General features: G+C 62.2%; 1 protein-coding gene across 1 annotated transcript; it reads right to left on the bottom strand.

The window, feature by feature from the left end:
• Window positions 1-388: 388 nt before the first annotated feature.
• YTHDF1 (YTH N6-methyladenosine RNA binding protein F1) lies at window positions 389-11977 on the bottom strand. Its single transcript, XM_057703242.1, is given in 6 exon segments — window positions 389-1646; window positions 4609-5344; window positions 5346-6115; window positions 10603-10682; window positions 11650-11674; window positions 11838-11977. Coding segments are annotated over 6 exon segments (1665 nt in total). The 5' UTR covers window positions 11865-11977; the 3' UTR covers window positions 389-1619.
• Between the last annotated feature and the right edge of the window lie 4465 nt (window positions 11978-16442).

Raw genomic sequence — 16442 nt, 5'->3', positions numbered from 1 at the left:
CCCTTCCACACGGCGGCCCGCACTCCTTCCCCCTCGGGCACGTTCAGGCCCAGGTACCCGCAAGGCCAGCATGCTGCCCGCCCTCTGCTCCTGGTGCGAGCCGGCTGGTGGGGAGGGGACGCCTTCAGAGCCGGTGCCGTTTAAGGCCCAGGAGCACAGGCCAGTCAGTAGCCGATGCCATCACGGCCTCTGCCTCTGCCTCTGCCTCTGCCTCACAGCGCTGCCCCCAGTGCATCGCCCACCGGCCACTTGACGAGCCAGGCTCTTCACGGCTGCCCTCGAGCAAGCACACGTGAGAAGTGGCCAGCAGACGCGGGAGACACACGCAGTTAAACCCATGTTACCTGGTGAAACAGGTGAAGAATGAAGTGACAGCAGACTTGCTAAGTAGGTATAGTTTATTAAGGCCTGTATTCTCCTAGAGGAAGTTATCCGATGTCGCCCGTGACTCCGCCCAGGCAGTAACGGTTCAGAGAAAGTGACACGTTCTAAATACAAGTCTAGATAAAACAGCTGCGCCTGCACCGCGAGGGTCTGTCGAGTACACGGTTTTCAGAAAGCACCTGCGCTCCGCACGGGAGGCTCTGCATGGCACGTGCGCCCGGCTTTTGAGCTCCAACTCCGACTCCCGGGGCAAGTGCTTTGGCGGCCCCTCGTTCCACGGGACGTGACAGCAAAGTGTTTCTAAAAGGTCTTTTGTTTTTGCTTTTTTCACCCATTCAACAGGAAAAAGAAACGAGATACACGCTGACATCTGCAGCCGGGGGCGTCAGCCACCACGCGGTCAGGACGACCAGACCCCACGTTTAAAGCTCGGCGTCACTGGTACAAACGTGACACGGCATCAGGGCTCCCCAGCGAAGAAAAGCGGGGAGTGAGACAGTCTGCACACAGCAAGGAACCCTCCGTGCCCGGGCTGGGGTCACCGCCCGACCTTGAGCAGTGACCTAACCTTGGTGTGCGCAGCTGCGGGAGGCGGGTGTTCTGAGGAAACAGCGGGCTCACCCAGTTGGAGAAACGGAGATTTATCCTCCCGCCTAGTGGGAATCAACGGGCAGAAAGCATCTCAGACAGACGACAGGTGACGCGGCCAAGCGGCCGAACACGGTGATCGTCAGCCTGCTGGCTTCAGCATCTTGAAGGGAAGCCTTTGAACAGAAAACGCTAAATGCCAGACGACGCGTGGCTTCCTACATTCGCTACTAAAGCAAAAGGGGTGAGAGACGAGAAGTCTCGTATAAAGATGTTAAATGGCTGCGATTGTAAGAAAAATAACATAATTTTCACCAATAATAATAATAATAATAATAATAATAATAATAAACCTTTGGGATGGGTTAGGGTTTTGAGGCCAAGGGTACTTACACTGCGCGTTAGGCCAGTGTGGCTGAGAACCTGACAGACAGTCCTTTACCAGAGAGCTCTATACATGGTAACACACAGAAACACGCAAACGGATGCAGGTCGTCCGGGCGAAAATAAACTACAAAGGACATGAAGACACAAGCTGGCGCGCCCTGCACGGGGTTGGCTGCGGCCGGGGCCAGGAGACAGCACCGAGCACACGCCCGCCGACGGCACCGGCCCCACGTCTGACGGCGCAAGAACCTGCTTCACCCTCACGGCTTGTGTCGGTTCTGCCGTTCCTGTAAGAAGAGGGAAGAAGTGTAACACAGTGAGCGCACGCGCCCGCAGACGAAGCCCCTCCGGGTCGCGGCGCTGTGCCAGGTCTGGACCCCACTCCCTACAGGGGCCACCGCCCACAGCAGCACCGAGCCCCGGGTCCTGGCCACACGGACCGGGCGCCTGATAACCACCTACTCGTGGCAGCCACCTGGGCAGTCTGTTTTCTGCCGCCGAGGGCCACCTTGCCCAGAGCATGTGACGAGCCTGTGACTCACAGCTCCGTCCCTCAAGGCTGCGAGAAGCCATCCAGGCCTCTCCTCACAGGCGCCACTGGATCCAGCTGAGACACGGAAAGGCCCCCCCTCCCCCCACCCCCGCCAGGACGCAGCAGTGAGGGACACTGCTGGGCAGGGGCAGGCCGGTGCCACTCGGGCTCACTACCTGTGACGTGTAACACAAGGAAAACCCTCTCTCTTGCTAAAAACGCACCACACGTGTCTTCAGGTTAATAAAACACCGACTCCCCCCGCATCCTCTGTGTCGTCCCCCAGGCCAGGGCCATCCTCAGGAACACCTGTGGGTCAAACCATCCCTGTCCCAAAAAAGCCCCAGAGCACGAGGAGGCGCAGCCAGGCTGGGTGGACGGCCATGACTCCAAGACTTAACCCTGCCTCCCGGCCCTGAACTCTGAACTGGAAGAACCAGGAGCTCTGTGTTCTGCGCCCTCCGAGAAGGGCGACAGCTCCCGCCCCTCCCAGGGAGCAATGCCAGCCTCTTTCAAGTTCAAAGTGACTGCGGCTGAAGCGGTGCCGGCGCCGATGAGCGTGGGCACCTCCCAGAGCCCAACTCCCTGCGTCCACGACAATGCCCACCCCTCCCCAAGCTCCCCCCCACCCCCGAGGCTGCTCGCAGCCTCTTCTCAAAGCAAACACAACGGAGGAGGCCGAGCGCCTCCGGGGCGGAAGGGTCGAGGACAAAGCCCCGTGGAGGCTCACTCCTGACCCTCTGCCTCTACCTGCTTTTCTGCTGAGTCGCCCCGTCTGTGCAGAGCTGACCCCGGGCCGCGGCCAGCCTGTCGTACGAGGAACTCTTCAGCTTGACTCTCGCTGTCACTTAAAACCTGCACTATTTTAAGCGCTCTGAGGAGTGGCTGTTTCTAGATTTAAAACCCAGAGGCTCGCAGGGCTGGGTGTGACCCAGCTGCCACAGGACGTGGCGCTTCCCTAAGGAGGCAGCTGGCTCTCAGACTCCCGGCTGAGGCGCAGGACAGCCAGCCCACCTGCAGAACGGCGAGCGTGTCTCTCCTTTCCACACCTCCTGCTTCTAAGCATCGCGAACAGTTCAAGACAATGGAGTCAAACTCCAGCCGATAACAAGAGGACCTGCTGACAGTCTCCAGGGCGGCCTCCCTGCAGGGGCGGCCTCAGCAAGCTCGGGGTTGAGGGAGCGGCTTCCAACCTCACCTCAGTGCACGTCTTCCTGAAGGACTCGTCCCGCTCCTGCCTGGGATCAGTGCCAGCCGCCGACTCCGGCACGAACCCTGGAGACAGCGTCCTGGCGGGAGCCCCACCCCCACTCCCCTACAGCCCAGCGAGCTCCAGAGAGACCTGAGATCCCAGCAGGACAGCAACAGGTCCGGGTTCCAGGACACGAATAAGGTTACACTGACCCCTGTGGACAGAGGCCTTCAGCCGGCTGGCTCACGCACCTTTCCTTGCGGGCACGCACCTGCTTCCGGAGCATTCCCTGCCCCGGGGGGGGGGGGGGGAGGGGGAGCAGCCCACAGAAGTCTCACAGCAAAGACAGCAAAGTGACAGGACAGCCCTGCCAGCTGTCATTAAGGTCCCAGCCGTGCCTACCGGAGGACCAGCTGGAAGCCTTGAGCCCCGCAGACCTGCGTGCCGGCCGGCTCCTTCTTCCGTGCCTGCACCATCACCACGACGCAGTTCTGGGACACCAGCAGCTTCAAACGCCCACCAGGGCCACAGCACGTGAGACCCCACACACACAGAGCTGGCGCCCAGTCACCAGGCCCCCCAGTCTCACGAGCACGACCCCGTCCTGTGCCCGCACAGCCAGCAGCTCAGCGTTTCATTTTATACCCAATTTCGCAGTAACCAGAAATAAACAAGCCCATCTCCTTTCCGCCCAAGACTGACAGAGGGACCAACCCGCTTTCAAAGTTTTGCAAACTGTGAGTTGTTAGTGTAACTTTAAAACTGCTACCCGCACGTGGCGTTCTCTGCACATCCCATTCACAGAACACACTCAGGACACTGAAGTTCCCAGGTGGGTAATGCTTTTCTAATGCACGTGACTAAAAGGGGGTTGAAAACCCATCTATTAGCAACTGATACTTCATGAAAGGACATTTTAATACCAGAAAAGCAGGAAAAATTTCAGGATGAATTCTCTTGAACAAAGTGGCTTTGCCAAGTGTGTCACAATGTCCTCCTCCTTCCCATTTCTGGGCCAGCTGACGGGCACCTAAGCCCCGATCTACAGAGCGGAGTCACGCCCTGGGCTGCCGCAGGAGGCTGGGACCCGCTCAGAGACCCGCCTAGGGGTCTTCACTGTGGCTCCAGACGCACGCAGCTGTGCATGGTCTGCACTGCAACCTCCCCTCCTCCACCCTGCCACTCTCCGGACGAGCACACTCACGCTTGCAAAACGGCAGGATACTGGGTTTTTGAGATAGAAACAAGCAGCAGCCTCTAGACCAGGGTGTCCCCATTGCTGAGCGCACCACCCAGGGAGGCCCTGGGGGGTGACACCCGGCCCGGCAGCCTCACCCGTCCACCCCGGGGCCCCAGAACAGGACTTCTAAGTGTTTCTCTCCGCACAGAGACCAGGAAGCATCGTTCTGGCAAATGTCACGATTCACAAAGACAAAAGGAGAAAGCTCCCCGCAGGGCCTCTCCAGCAGCCTGCACGCCCGCGATCACGGGAAAGGCCCCGCCCCGCCGCCAGGCCCGGACTGACCTTGCGCACCACCTCCTCCTCCTCCTGGCGCCTCTCATAGTGCGAGAAGTCGTCGAAGATGGAAGTGGTGTGCTTGTAGGCGGCGATGATCCTGAGCACCTGCTTGGCCTTCTCCAGGGGCACCTCCTGTGTGTCGCGCGAGTTGGTGACGGGCTTGTTGTCGTTGTTCTCCAGCCGGATGTGCCGCAGCTGGTTGTTGGGCACGTCCTTGACGAAGATCCACTTCACGTCGAACTTGCCCTTCCACTTGTCCTGGGACCACACCCCGGCGCTGGTGCCATAGTCCACGGGCGACTTCATCTCAGCCACGCCGCAGAAGTGGCCGCTGCCGTTGACGCTGAAGAGCAGGTAGACGGGCCCCCGGCTGCCCAGGGCGCGGAAGGCGCTGTCTAGGCGCCGGTTGCCGTGCTCGGTGCTGCACCAGAGCGAGTACTTGATGGAGCGGTGCACGTCGTCCTCCGAGTAGCTCTTGATGATGAACACGCGCCCGCTCTTCAGGTTCCAGTCGAACTCCCGAGGGTTGTAGCTGTGGGCGGCCTTCAGCCTCTCCAGGACGGGGTGGGGCTCGGCGCCCAGGGCCATGCCGGGCGGGGCGCTCCCGGGAGAGCTGCGGTCACCCCCGGCCCCCCCGCCCTGCCCGAAGGCCGCGCTTCTGTTGCGGGGGGCAACCCAGCGGGCCTGGGGGGGCTGCTGGGGGCCCGGATGCTGCAGCGGGGCCGGAGGCGGGGGCTGGGGGGGGGAGAGGCTGCACGGCCGGCTGGGCCTGGGGGGCCGGCACCGGCTGCAGGGCCGGGGCCTTGGGCACAGGCCCCTTGTCCCAGGTGCCAATGTCCATGTTATGCTTTATAGGGGGAGGGGGCAGCGCCCCGCCGACGGCAGGCCCGCTCTTCACCTTCACCTTTGGCTGCGGTTTGGCCGGCTTGCTGGCAATGGCCGCCCACGAGGTCGGCTTCGACACTGGCATGGTCACGTTCGCCCCGCCACTGCCAGGAAGGATGCCCGTCATCGCCACACTGCTGACGACCGACCCCGCCGTCTTGACCGCAGAGGCGGTGACGTCCCCAATCTTCAGGCCCACCACGCCCTGCTCCAGGCTGTTCATCCCAGGGGCCTTGTTGAGGGTGTCGCCGTGAAAGCCCGTCTGTCCGTCCACGATCGTGCCGCCCAGGGAGCTCGGCGGGTAGGTGTAGCTGTTCCCGTAAGCCGAGTTCTGGGCCTGCTGCCCCTGAGACCCACTCGTCCCCCAGGCCGAGAAGGCAGGGTTTTCGGGGAAGAAGTTAAACCTGTGCTGATAGATGCTGTTCCCCAGGCCTCCGGGCTGCCCGAAAACAGCATCGTGCATGAAATGGTGGTCTCCGTTACTGAGCTGTCCGTAGGTGGTGAGGTACGGGATCGGAGGGTCCCCTCCGGTAGACCACGGCGCCTCGCTGAGGGAATAGGGAAATCCGATGGACGGTGGGTAATAGCTGGGCAGGTAGGGGTCGGCCATGGAGGGGTAACTGTTACTCTGCGGAAACAAGCACATGGTGAGTTAGACACGTCACGACACAGAGGAGGCACTGCCACGCCAAGCACACCTTCCTCTGGGCAGGCTGGCGGGCACGGGCCTGTGCAGCCCGGCTCCCCTCCCGGGGACCCCACCAGGACACAGAGGGCGAAGGCCCGGACGACCCGGGCGGCCACTCCGAACACAAAGCATCCCTTGCAATGACCTGGATGCAAGTCAGGTGACAGCAGTCTTCTCAGCAACCCCTCCACTCCACCTTCAAGGGTGACCCACTTGAAGGAACCCAGCCTGAGGAACAGGTCTCTGTCCTACCGGCAGCACGCTTCTGCAAGACACCACCAGCATGGCACAAAGCGAGGAAGCTTTAAGGAGGCAGCAGACGCTTCCAGCAGCAGCCGGGACACTCAGGAGGGGCTGCGTGGAGAAGAGCCAGTCCCCGGGAGGCAGGGGCCGGGGCAGAGGACCTGCTCTGTGAGGCGCGGCAGCCCTGGGGCGGAAGCCTCCGTCCTCTGACCGGCGCCTGCCGGTGCCTGCCGACGCCTCGCCAGGACCTCGGGCACAACCCTTCCCTTCGGGAGGCCAGCCCTCCCTCCCCCGTCAGCCGGGCGCCCTCCTCGACAGCACCGGGACCACGTCAACACGCCCTCCCTCACACGCAAGGACCGCACTCGGGGGAAGAGGGGCCCCGAGGGCTGCGTGGCATCCGAACCATGTGGCCATAAATCCAACCGGAGCCACAGGAGCACGGCCACAGAACGCTGAGCTGGTGAGGCCCGCACCTCAGCCTCAAGCACAACAGGACTGAATTTAAAACGTGAGACCGCACAGACGACGTCAACCACCGCGCGCCCCTCAATCCACCCACGCTCGCCATGAACGGAGAAGCCCAACACCCCGGTCACAGCGACCCCGCCGTGTGGACGGGCGGTTCTCAGCCCGTCTTCAAGGCAGAATGAGTCTCGCGATGGTAGGAAAGACCCCCGAGTGCTGGACCTTCAGGGCGCCTCCCTGAGACTCAGCGACAAGCGGTAAACAAAGGGGACCCGCGAACCAGACAGACTCAGTGTGCGTCACCCGACGACTTTCTTTGAAAAATCAAACAGTAACACACAACAAACTCATAAACCTGTTCTACAATTAACTTTTCTGTATTTAAAACTTAACCACGTTTTAAAAAAACTCATCCTCAGTGACCAGAACCACCTATTTTAAAGTTAAAACGTTTGATTCCTATATCCATTTTTCTGAGCACGAAGGAATTCTGAAACGACGCAAATGCTTGACGTTTCACAAACAATAACGTGACTCAGCCGTTAAAGTGACCAAGAGGCAGGACTGGAGGGAGAAACCGAGAGGACCGCGTGGAGCCCGAGGCACACGGACACCTCGCCTGCGGAGAAGCGGTTCCGGCGCCGGGGCTGAGAGCAGGCCCCCCTGGCGTGCGGCTGGGGCTGCCCGCTGCCCCGCCCTGGGCCTCAGGCCGCAGGCAGGGGAGAGAGCAGCCGCCCCGGCTCCCAGACCGGCCCCCCGAGCCGCCGTGGAGCAGCAGGAAGCCGAGCGCCTCCAGGCTCGGGGGCGGGGGGGGGGGGGGGGGGGGCGGCGCCCCGAGAAGGCGGACGAGCCCAGCTTGGTGCCACCGGGCGGAAAGCCCACCTGACCCTGTCAGAAACCCCGTGCGACAGCCGAGCACCGTTTTCCAGGAAGGAGCCGTCGGGGAGGCCAGAGCGGAGAGGCACACACGCTGGGTGGACCACGCGGGACGGCCTGGGAGACGGCGGACAGCGGGCCGCCAAGAGCCGCCCCCCGGACCCCCGGGGGGGAGCCCTGGGCACTAACCCCCGCCCAGCCTGAGCCGACCGCGGGGCGCAGCGCCCACCGTCCCGCGCGCCGACTGTGCCCCCTCGCGCTCCTCACACTCGCGACGCGGCCGCGCTCTCCCAGGGGAGGAGGGAAGAGCCCGGGCCGCAGCGCCGCGTGCAGACGCAGGACCCCGGGCGCCCCGTCCACACCCGGCCTGGCAGTCGGCCGGCAGCACCTACAGCGAACTCGGAGGCACCGGCCCCAAAAGCCCGAGCAGGAACTTTCCGGGTCCCTGCAGCCCTTCCTTACCTCTCAGAGAAAAAAACAGAGAACCAGGGGGTGGGCAGGCCCCGAGGAGGACCAAGCCGGGAGGATCCGACGGCATCGGAGCCCCGCCCAGAGCCCCTCCCCTCGCCCCTGGGCCCCCCACCCAGGGCCCCACCCCCCATGCTTTCTCTCCCGCCCCCCCCCCACCGTCATTTCCGAAAAGCTGACTGAAGTGCACTTGAAGTCCCAGAAGGGGACCCAGGGCCGCTACACAAGGAGGCTCCAGGGCCACCGGGAAGGGCAACCCGCACCGGGAGCGGGGCCCAGCCTCTCTGAGGGCAGAACCACCCACCCGAGCGCAGCAGTCCCGTCAGCGTGCAGTGCAGGCCACCTGAAGCCATGCTTTCAAATGTTTTCCAAGTCATCCAAAGCGTCGACGTGTCGCATCAGAAAACCATCATGTCTCCGACTGGCTACTACAAGCCACAGCGGGGTTGAAGGAAGACAAGAAAGCACCGCAGGGCTGGTGGACAGCCCGTGGGCTCCCCCGCCGTGAGGCTCCGCAGGCGCACGCGCATACCAGACAAAGGTCGCGTGTGAACCTGTCCTCTTTAAACACGCCAGTTCGTCTCACAAGGCCTCAGTCACGACTCCGCGCACAGACAGGAAGTGTGTGCTCCCCGCTTCCGGCCACGCCGTCTCACTCGCTAGCGGTCTGGCTGGACATCTCGGCAAAGTCCACAGCCAGAGGCAGCGGCAACCCCAAGGAACTGCTGACTGCATCACAGCCCACGTGAGGAAATGTGTGGCAAACACAGGACCACAGACCCCGCTGCATGCTTGGGCGAGAGGTACCGCCCCTCCGTCCCCAGCCTGGCTCTGCCACCTCTCTGGCCCTTAGGCTCCTCACCTGTAAGACGAAAAGGCCGGGAAAACCAGGATCTAAGAGCCCTCCGGCGTTGCACACTCCCCACACTCCAACAGCTGGACATTTCTGGAAGGTCTGTTCTCAACTAGGAGTTTCCTCAATAGACTCACCCCAGTGACGTGCTGATTAATCACCTTGCTGAAAAGCACACGTCTTAACATACAAGATAAAGGGCTGTTCTAAGGCTGTCCACGGGTAGCACCAACTTACCACGGTCATTCCACGTGGCTTCCCCAGGGTGAGCAGCTGGGACTACTCCACCGACATGACAAAGTCAACTACTCCATTTTTAAAGACATCCTCCCAAGTAACGAAAGCTCCTACCTTATAAAAATATATCTCAAGTGAAGCAACCCCCTCCCCGACCTTTCTGGTTAAAATTCCGTCCTTAACACTGCTAGCGCAAATCACCGAGAGAGACAAACAAGTCCGCTTCGCTTCCTGCCACCGCCTCTGGCTGAAAGGCCATCACCGCACAGCCCCCTGTCCTGCCCAGAGGAGAGGTGGGCTCTCAGGGGCCCCTCAGGTGTTGACGTGTCAGGTGCAGTATTAGGAGGAGAACGGAGAACAGTTCTAAGACATCCTAGAGAAGGGCAGACGAGCAAGACGAGAGGTGGACTAGCCTCGTTCCACAAGCAAGAGGCAAGGCCTGATTTTACCCTAGAGCAAACACACATTTTAAAAGTGGCAGACGTTTTCCCTCAACTTGAACTCCAACTAGCCCAGTGGTTTTAACCAGGACAACTTAGCCTCCCAGAAGACATCTGCCGAGACATTTTTGGTTGTCACACAGAGGGTGGCAGGCAGGTGCTACTGACATCCCATGGATGAAGGCCAGGGAGGCCGCTAAACACCCACAACGCATAAGACAGCCCCCCAGACAGAGACTGTTTCACTCCACAGTCCCCTAGTGCCAAGGCTGAGAACGCCTGCCACACCTAAGAGAACAGGTGGTACAACTGACTCAGGCACCGCTTTGAGCTCTGCAGGCGCCATCTAGCCTCACCCTCCACACACCTCTAGGAGGTGCCACCTCTTCACACTGTCCTAGATAAAAGGAAGCAAACACAGAGAGGGCGAGCCATCTCGGAAGTGTCACAGCCAGTGGTGGCGTGAAGAACCCAAGGCTGGAGGCTCACTCCAGAGTCCTACTCTAGCTGCGCCCAGACCAAAATTCCAACTGTCCAGAGGTAAAAAAAACACACAACTCACCAGAAAGCTTCAGAGAACTAGGCGCACCTCCACGCTGTCAACAGGGATGCATGACTGACCCGCCAGCCCCAGGGGCGCCACTTCCTCCAGGGAGAAAGCTGCACACACGCCCCGCCTTCAACACAAGCCTCTGTCAGCCTCTGGCTTTATTTCTACTACTTTACAGTCTGCTTCTCTGCTGTTTAGCATAATAAGGTCACAAATACGGCAGCAAAGGTGTACTACAAAGCTCAGTCAAGATAAACGTAAAAATGTTAAAATAGAAAAAAGATAAACTCACCTGGTTCGACTGTCCGGAAAGGTAGGGCTCAAAGTCATGGTCGTGAACTGCATCCTTCTGATGCAAAGAACCGTTCTGTACTAGAATGAGAGGTTGCAAAACATTACCTTTCAATTTTTAATACATTACTTTTAATCACAGAAATGAAAGGTAGTCAAGTTTATATCCATCAACTTATACTAGAAATCGCTTTTACTTAAAAACGGACACAGACATTATGGAACTGATATTTACACAACTAATTAGAAACGTGGTGCAAAACTTTCAATAACTTAGGGTGTGTTTTTGATAAAAATTAACGATAATTTGGTAGATGTTGACACATAGAGATGGAGATGCAGACAAAACAATGCCAGGAACTCGTAAGCGAGTTTTGGTAAAGATGATGTGGTCTCAGATCTGTGTCTGCCAGAGAGAGCACGGCGCTTGCCAAAGCCCGACCCTGTGGGCAGCAAAGCTGGGCAGCGGGGGAGCCAGCGACGTTTCTGACCTGCTGTCTGGCTGTGCTCTTATCCTCCACTGTCCCCATGCTCAGCCAAGAAAGGAAGGAAAGGTAAACACGTGCTGGGCCTTCTCCAATCTCAGAACACGACAACCGTATTGGGTTACACCCGAGTAACACACACACTGGTCCAAAACAGTCTTTGGAGTAAACACGAAGCGTCCCCCAGTTCTCCCGAGAGTGAGTCTCGGAGTGGACCCCACGCCGGAATATCCCCAGCGACCCCAAAGACAGAAGCTTTGACCCCCGAGGCAGGGCGCCAGCGTTCGGGGCCGAGGGCCCACGGGCGCCGCAGAGCCAGCCCCACACCCGGGGCCGCGCAGACAGGCAGGCAGGGGGCTCGGCCGGCCTCCTCCGCTTCCCCCGCCTGGGCGGCAGGGAGGGACGGACCGCCTCCCGCCGCCGCCTGGCCGACCCCTGCTCGGAAAGCGCCCGCGTCCGACCTGTTGCGCGCCCCCCGACATCACAGCCTGAAGCGCCGTCTCCCCGGAGCTGAGCGAGCGCCGCCCCCGCCCCGGCCGCCCCGCCGCCCGGACTCGGCTCACCTTTAGCGTCTTGTCCTTTTGGCCTCTGCTCCGCCGCAGCCCGGACGTGCGAGCGGACAGCACCCGGGGAGAGGGAAACACCGAGTTATCCACCAGCGCCCCTCCCGCCGGGCGGCGCGCCCCGGCCCCGGCCCCCGCCCCGCGCCCCGGCCCCGGCCCCGGCCCCGCGCCCGCCGCCCCGCCGCTACCTGGGGGTCCACGCTGGCGGCCGACATGCTTCATGAACCGGCGGCGCGGCGCGGGGCGGGGGCGCCCGCCGGCGCGGGCCTCCCCGCGAGGCCGGGCCTGTCACCCGCGCGCTCGCGGCCCCGGGCCCGCCGCCTCCTCCCCGGGCGCCAGCCGGGCGGCGGCGGCGGCGACGGCTGGGCGCGCGGGCCGCTCGCAGGCGGCGCGGGGCGGCGAGCGCGACGGGACACACTGACCAGGCGCCGACTCCAATGGCGGAGGAGGCGGCGGCGGCGGCGGCGGCGACGGCGGGGACGAGGCGGCGCGACGTCAGCGCGCGCGGGGCAGGCCGGGAGGTCGACGAACCGCCACGCGCCGCGCCTGCGCGCCGCCGCCCGGCGGGACGGATCTCGCGCCCGGGTCCCAATCTGGCGCGGCGGGGCGGGGCGCGGCGGGGCGGGGCGGTCACGTGGGCGTGTCCCGCGGCGTCAAGGGGCCGCCGGCAGCCGAGCACCTGTCGGGCCTGGGCCCGCGGCCACAGCTGGGGCGCTGGGGGCGCGGCCGCGCGGCGTGTGCAGGCGCAGGCGGGCGCGGGGTGGGAGCCCAGTGGCACCCCGCGCGGGTCCCTGAGATGTGAAGAAGCGCGGCCAGCGAGCGCGGCCAGCCACCAAGAGCCACTTTCAGCGGGCCGCGGCCCCCTCTTCCCCGCAGCTCGCCCCAAACGCCCCGCCAGCAACCCTGGGAGGGCGCGCAGGCTCTGGAGCTTTGGGATTCTCGGGGCGGCTCCGCGGAGCCCTGCGCTGGGGCTCTCTGAGGGCGCTGCTGTGTGAGCACTTTCTTGGGTCTCCAAGGGGCTCCCCAGTTTGTAACCAACTTGCCTGTTAGAGTCTTGACCCCGGGTTTCACCCCGGGGAGGCTGAGTTCAGTCCCGCACTTTGCCCTAGTCCAGGACCTGCTAGGGGCCTTTTGGTCTCTATTCCCAAGGGGACAGCCCCTTCCTGAAGGCAGACCTCTTCTCTCCCCCCACTCGCTCCCATCTCACCCCACACCAGGCCCCCAGTCTGGATGCCCCTCAGGGCTCCCCGGCCCCTGCAGCCACTCCCCAGCACGGCTTCCAGGTGGCTGTCTTTTCTTCTTTTCCAGCTCTGGCAGGTGTTACATCTTCGCAAGGCCCAGATCTGCTGAAGGTTAAAGGCCTGGAATGCCAGCTCTGCCAGCATCTGGCGGCCCCGGTGTCCCTGGCTCTCGGCCTCTGCAATCACACAGCCTCTCCCTGTGTCGTGGCTCTGAATCTTCCTTTTCTTGTAAAGACACTGTCATTGGGTTTAGGGCTACCCTCATCCGGTATGACCTCATCTTAACGTCATTCTGTCTACAGAGACCCTATTTTCAAATAAGGTCACATTCACTGGTACCCAACGGACGGGAGTCTGGGGGGACACCATTCAGCCAGTAAGGGGATCACAAATGATGTCAGCTGAAAATTCAGGGGCCAAGCAGTGGAAGGGGTGGCCCCCCAAACTAGAGGCCTGCGGAGGTGCAGCCACACTGGCCTGCTGGTCAGGGAAGGGGCAACCAGGATCTGATAGCCACCACCTGGGCCCACCCCAGGCTGCCACTTCGCCAGCTGGGAAATCTGGCAGTGGCCCTCACTGATCTCAGGGAGGGGGGAGCGTGACGGCAGCCTGCAGCGCGGAGCATAGAGTCCCCAGAGGCCCTATAAGGGGACTCTGTGGGCCCAGCACAGGGGGCTGAGGCCCCCAGACCAGCCCCAGGGGAAACCTTTCCTCTGCCAGGCCTGAGGACACGGGAAGGGTGGAGTCATGGAGTCTGGAGCTGAGCTTCCTGTTACTGCAGAGGGGCACTACCACGGTCCAGCCGTGAAGGGGGTGGAAGAAACTGCCCCAGCTCCTGGCACGGGGAGGGGGTGTGGGGGCCTCAAGTGACACTGACCAGCTCTGGCTTTGGAACAGCCCAGGGACCTCTGGGCAAGGGTGATCGGGACCAAGGGGCTCTCCCCACTGCCCAGAACACGCCGCTCCTGCCCTCCCCCACCTGACACCTGGTCGCCCTTCAGCTTTGGGGAGGAGTCGAATCCATGCAGGCACGTGGCTCAGGGGTCTCCTGCCAGCACCTTATGGGGGCCCTCCACCCTCAGGCGCCCCCTCCCTGCCGAACCCAGCTGGGATGGAGGATGGGATTGTCTAAACATTTCCAGCACTGATTTAAACAGGTTTGATTTTCTATTTATTTCAAAGGCATGTAAGCACGTGGTTGAAAACCTCATCAAGGACTTCCCTGGTGGTCCTGTGGTTGGGGCTCGACGCTTTCACCACCGTGGCCCCAGGTTCAATCCCTGGTCGGGGAACTAAGATCCCACAAGCCACGTGGCCAAAAAAAATCAAAAACCAAAAAACAAACAGACACAAAACACCTCACCTATGTACTGAAAGGTACAAGGTGGGAGGCAGAAGGTCCTTCCCAGGCTGTTCCAGCCCTGCTGGCCCAGACGCACATGCACACCTGTGCGGGGGCTTCCTGCAGGTGGGATCACTGGGTCAAAGGGCATGCACAGTGGCCACCCGCATGATGTTAGATCTGGCAGGTCACCCCCAAAAGAGGCTGTGCCCGTTCATTGACAAGGAGACCTTCCTCCGAGCAGGGGGTGGGGCCAAAGCGTGTTGGCCCTGAATTCAGATGACCGTTGGCTGGAGCAGAGTGCCCCCCAGGGACTGGACAGGGCTCACCCCACAGTTGGCCTCCAGGGGCCTGCACACAAAGACACCCGTCCACCTGAGGCGTGAGGGGGGTGCCCGTGCTGGGGCCAGCCACTCCCCGGCCCCTTCTCCCCTAAACGCGGGGCTCATCCCCCATCGGTGGCCTCCTTCCGGAAGCCGCGTCCTCTGTGCTTTCTCGGGAGCTGTTCCTACCACACACACCTGCTCACGTGCTCGGGCCTCTCCTGCTGCTGGGCTCAGGAGTGCCTTTGGTGTGTCGCTATGATTTACAGCACTTTACAGTTTTGAAACCGCCTCTCTTTGAATGTCTCGTTGGGTCAGTAATTCCGTAAGTGTTAATCGAGCACTTCTCTGTGCCTTGCGTGTGTGGGGCTCGGGGGTGCACGTGGCCCCTGCCCCGGGGAGCCCCGCCCTGGGGGTCTGCTTCACAGACCGCAGAGCGCCGCTGGCCTGACGCTCAGTGAGGGGAAGAGGCTGCCCCTCGCCGGGGGGAGGCAGGGCACCTCGGATCAGGGTTCAGGTGGAGCCAGGAGGGGCGCCGGCCTGACCTTGGGAAGGCCTCCGGGGCCCGTCCCAGAAAGGAGGCTCAGGACAGGCAGGCGCTCGCCAGCTGGGGCTGGGAGCCAGGGCACAGGGCTGGCTGCGTGCTCCCTGGAGGGGGCTGTGATCCCCACCGGTCACGATCTAACAGGTAGAGAGCAACCTGTGAGACAGAAGCGGGTCTGGCTTCCTGGAGCCACTAAGCGCCCAGAGGTTAAAGCTTGCCCGGGCCACACAGCTCATCCGTGGCCGCCTGGAGGTGCCCTGGGCCCTGCCCCTCCGCACCGCGTCCCCCCGGGCCCTGCAGCACCCGCCCCTGTGCTGGTCATGCCCGTCAGCTCCCACCCTGCTTTTCCAGGAGCTGCACTTGAGGTGTCTGAGTGCCACGTGGTCAAGGGCACCTTCAGCCTCAGCAGCGTACCACTGTCTGTCCCCAAAGACAGTGCCAGGTGGTGAGGGGCCTGATGTCTCGCAGGTGCGGGAGCGGGACGCGTGCTGCCAGGCAGTCGACACAACAGCGGGGACTGAGTTGCTCTGCAGCAGCATCCCAGCTCAGGTGGCGTCGACCTCGGCAGCGAGATGATGCAGGGCCGCCGCAGTGCAGGGCGAGAACCTGGGGCCTTGTTGCAGAAGCAGGAGAGGCCTTCCCTTCCCTCTGCCGTCTCTCTCTGACCCGCGGTGGCATTCGTTATTTATTATTTGCTGTTCAATGTCAGGGGGCACTCCCAGAGGGAACACAGGCCCTCGCAGACACCCGGGGCCCAGCCCTGTCCATCAGTGTGCCTCTGTGTTCACCCCTCGACCTCTGCTGGGGCGAGGGGCAGCGATGGTCCCTGGCTGGAGGGCCAAGGAGTGGGCGGCCAAGAATCGGTCCTAGGAGAAGGGGCACTGGGAGGCCCCAGGCCCCTGCCACATGCCCCTCTGTCCCGTCGGATGGCGCTTTACAAAACATAAATTCAAAGACAAAAGTATTAGGAATGTCAACGTGGTGATAACAGAGCTTTATCTCCCAAGCACCAGCTCATCTCCGCGCAGGGCGCATGCTGTGAGGTCCCAGGACACCATGAGGACTCTCTGCTAGAGGTCCGCAAAGATCGGGACCACAGGAGCCAGAGTGGCCACAACACAGGGCGGGCGGGGGCGGGGGCGGGGGCGGGGGTGGCACCGGGAGCAGGAGCGATGGGGCCCGCGTGACAAGACCGTGCAAGGCTGCAGGCAGCCTGGAAAAGGAGGGGCCTTGATGGCTGGGCCGGGTGCCTGGGGAGGGCAGGCAGCTGGGGCAGGAACGAGGGTGAGCGGGGCCAGCCCTGGAGAGGGGACCTGCCGCTGGAGGGGTCCTGGGGGCAGGTG

Source organism: Hippopotamus amphibius, chromosome 12 (assembly GCF_030028045.1).
Source record: "Hippopotamus amphibius kiboko isolate mHipAmp2 chromosome 12, mHipAmp2.hap2, whole genome shotgun sequence".
In the NCBI taxonomy this organism is placed as follows: domain Eukaryota; kingdom Metazoa; phylum Chordata; class Mammalia; order Artiodactyla; family Hippopotamidae; genus Hippopotamus; species Hippopotamus amphibius.
Note: the sequence above shows the minus strand (reverse complement) of the source record. Positions and strands in the feature narration are given on the sequence as shown.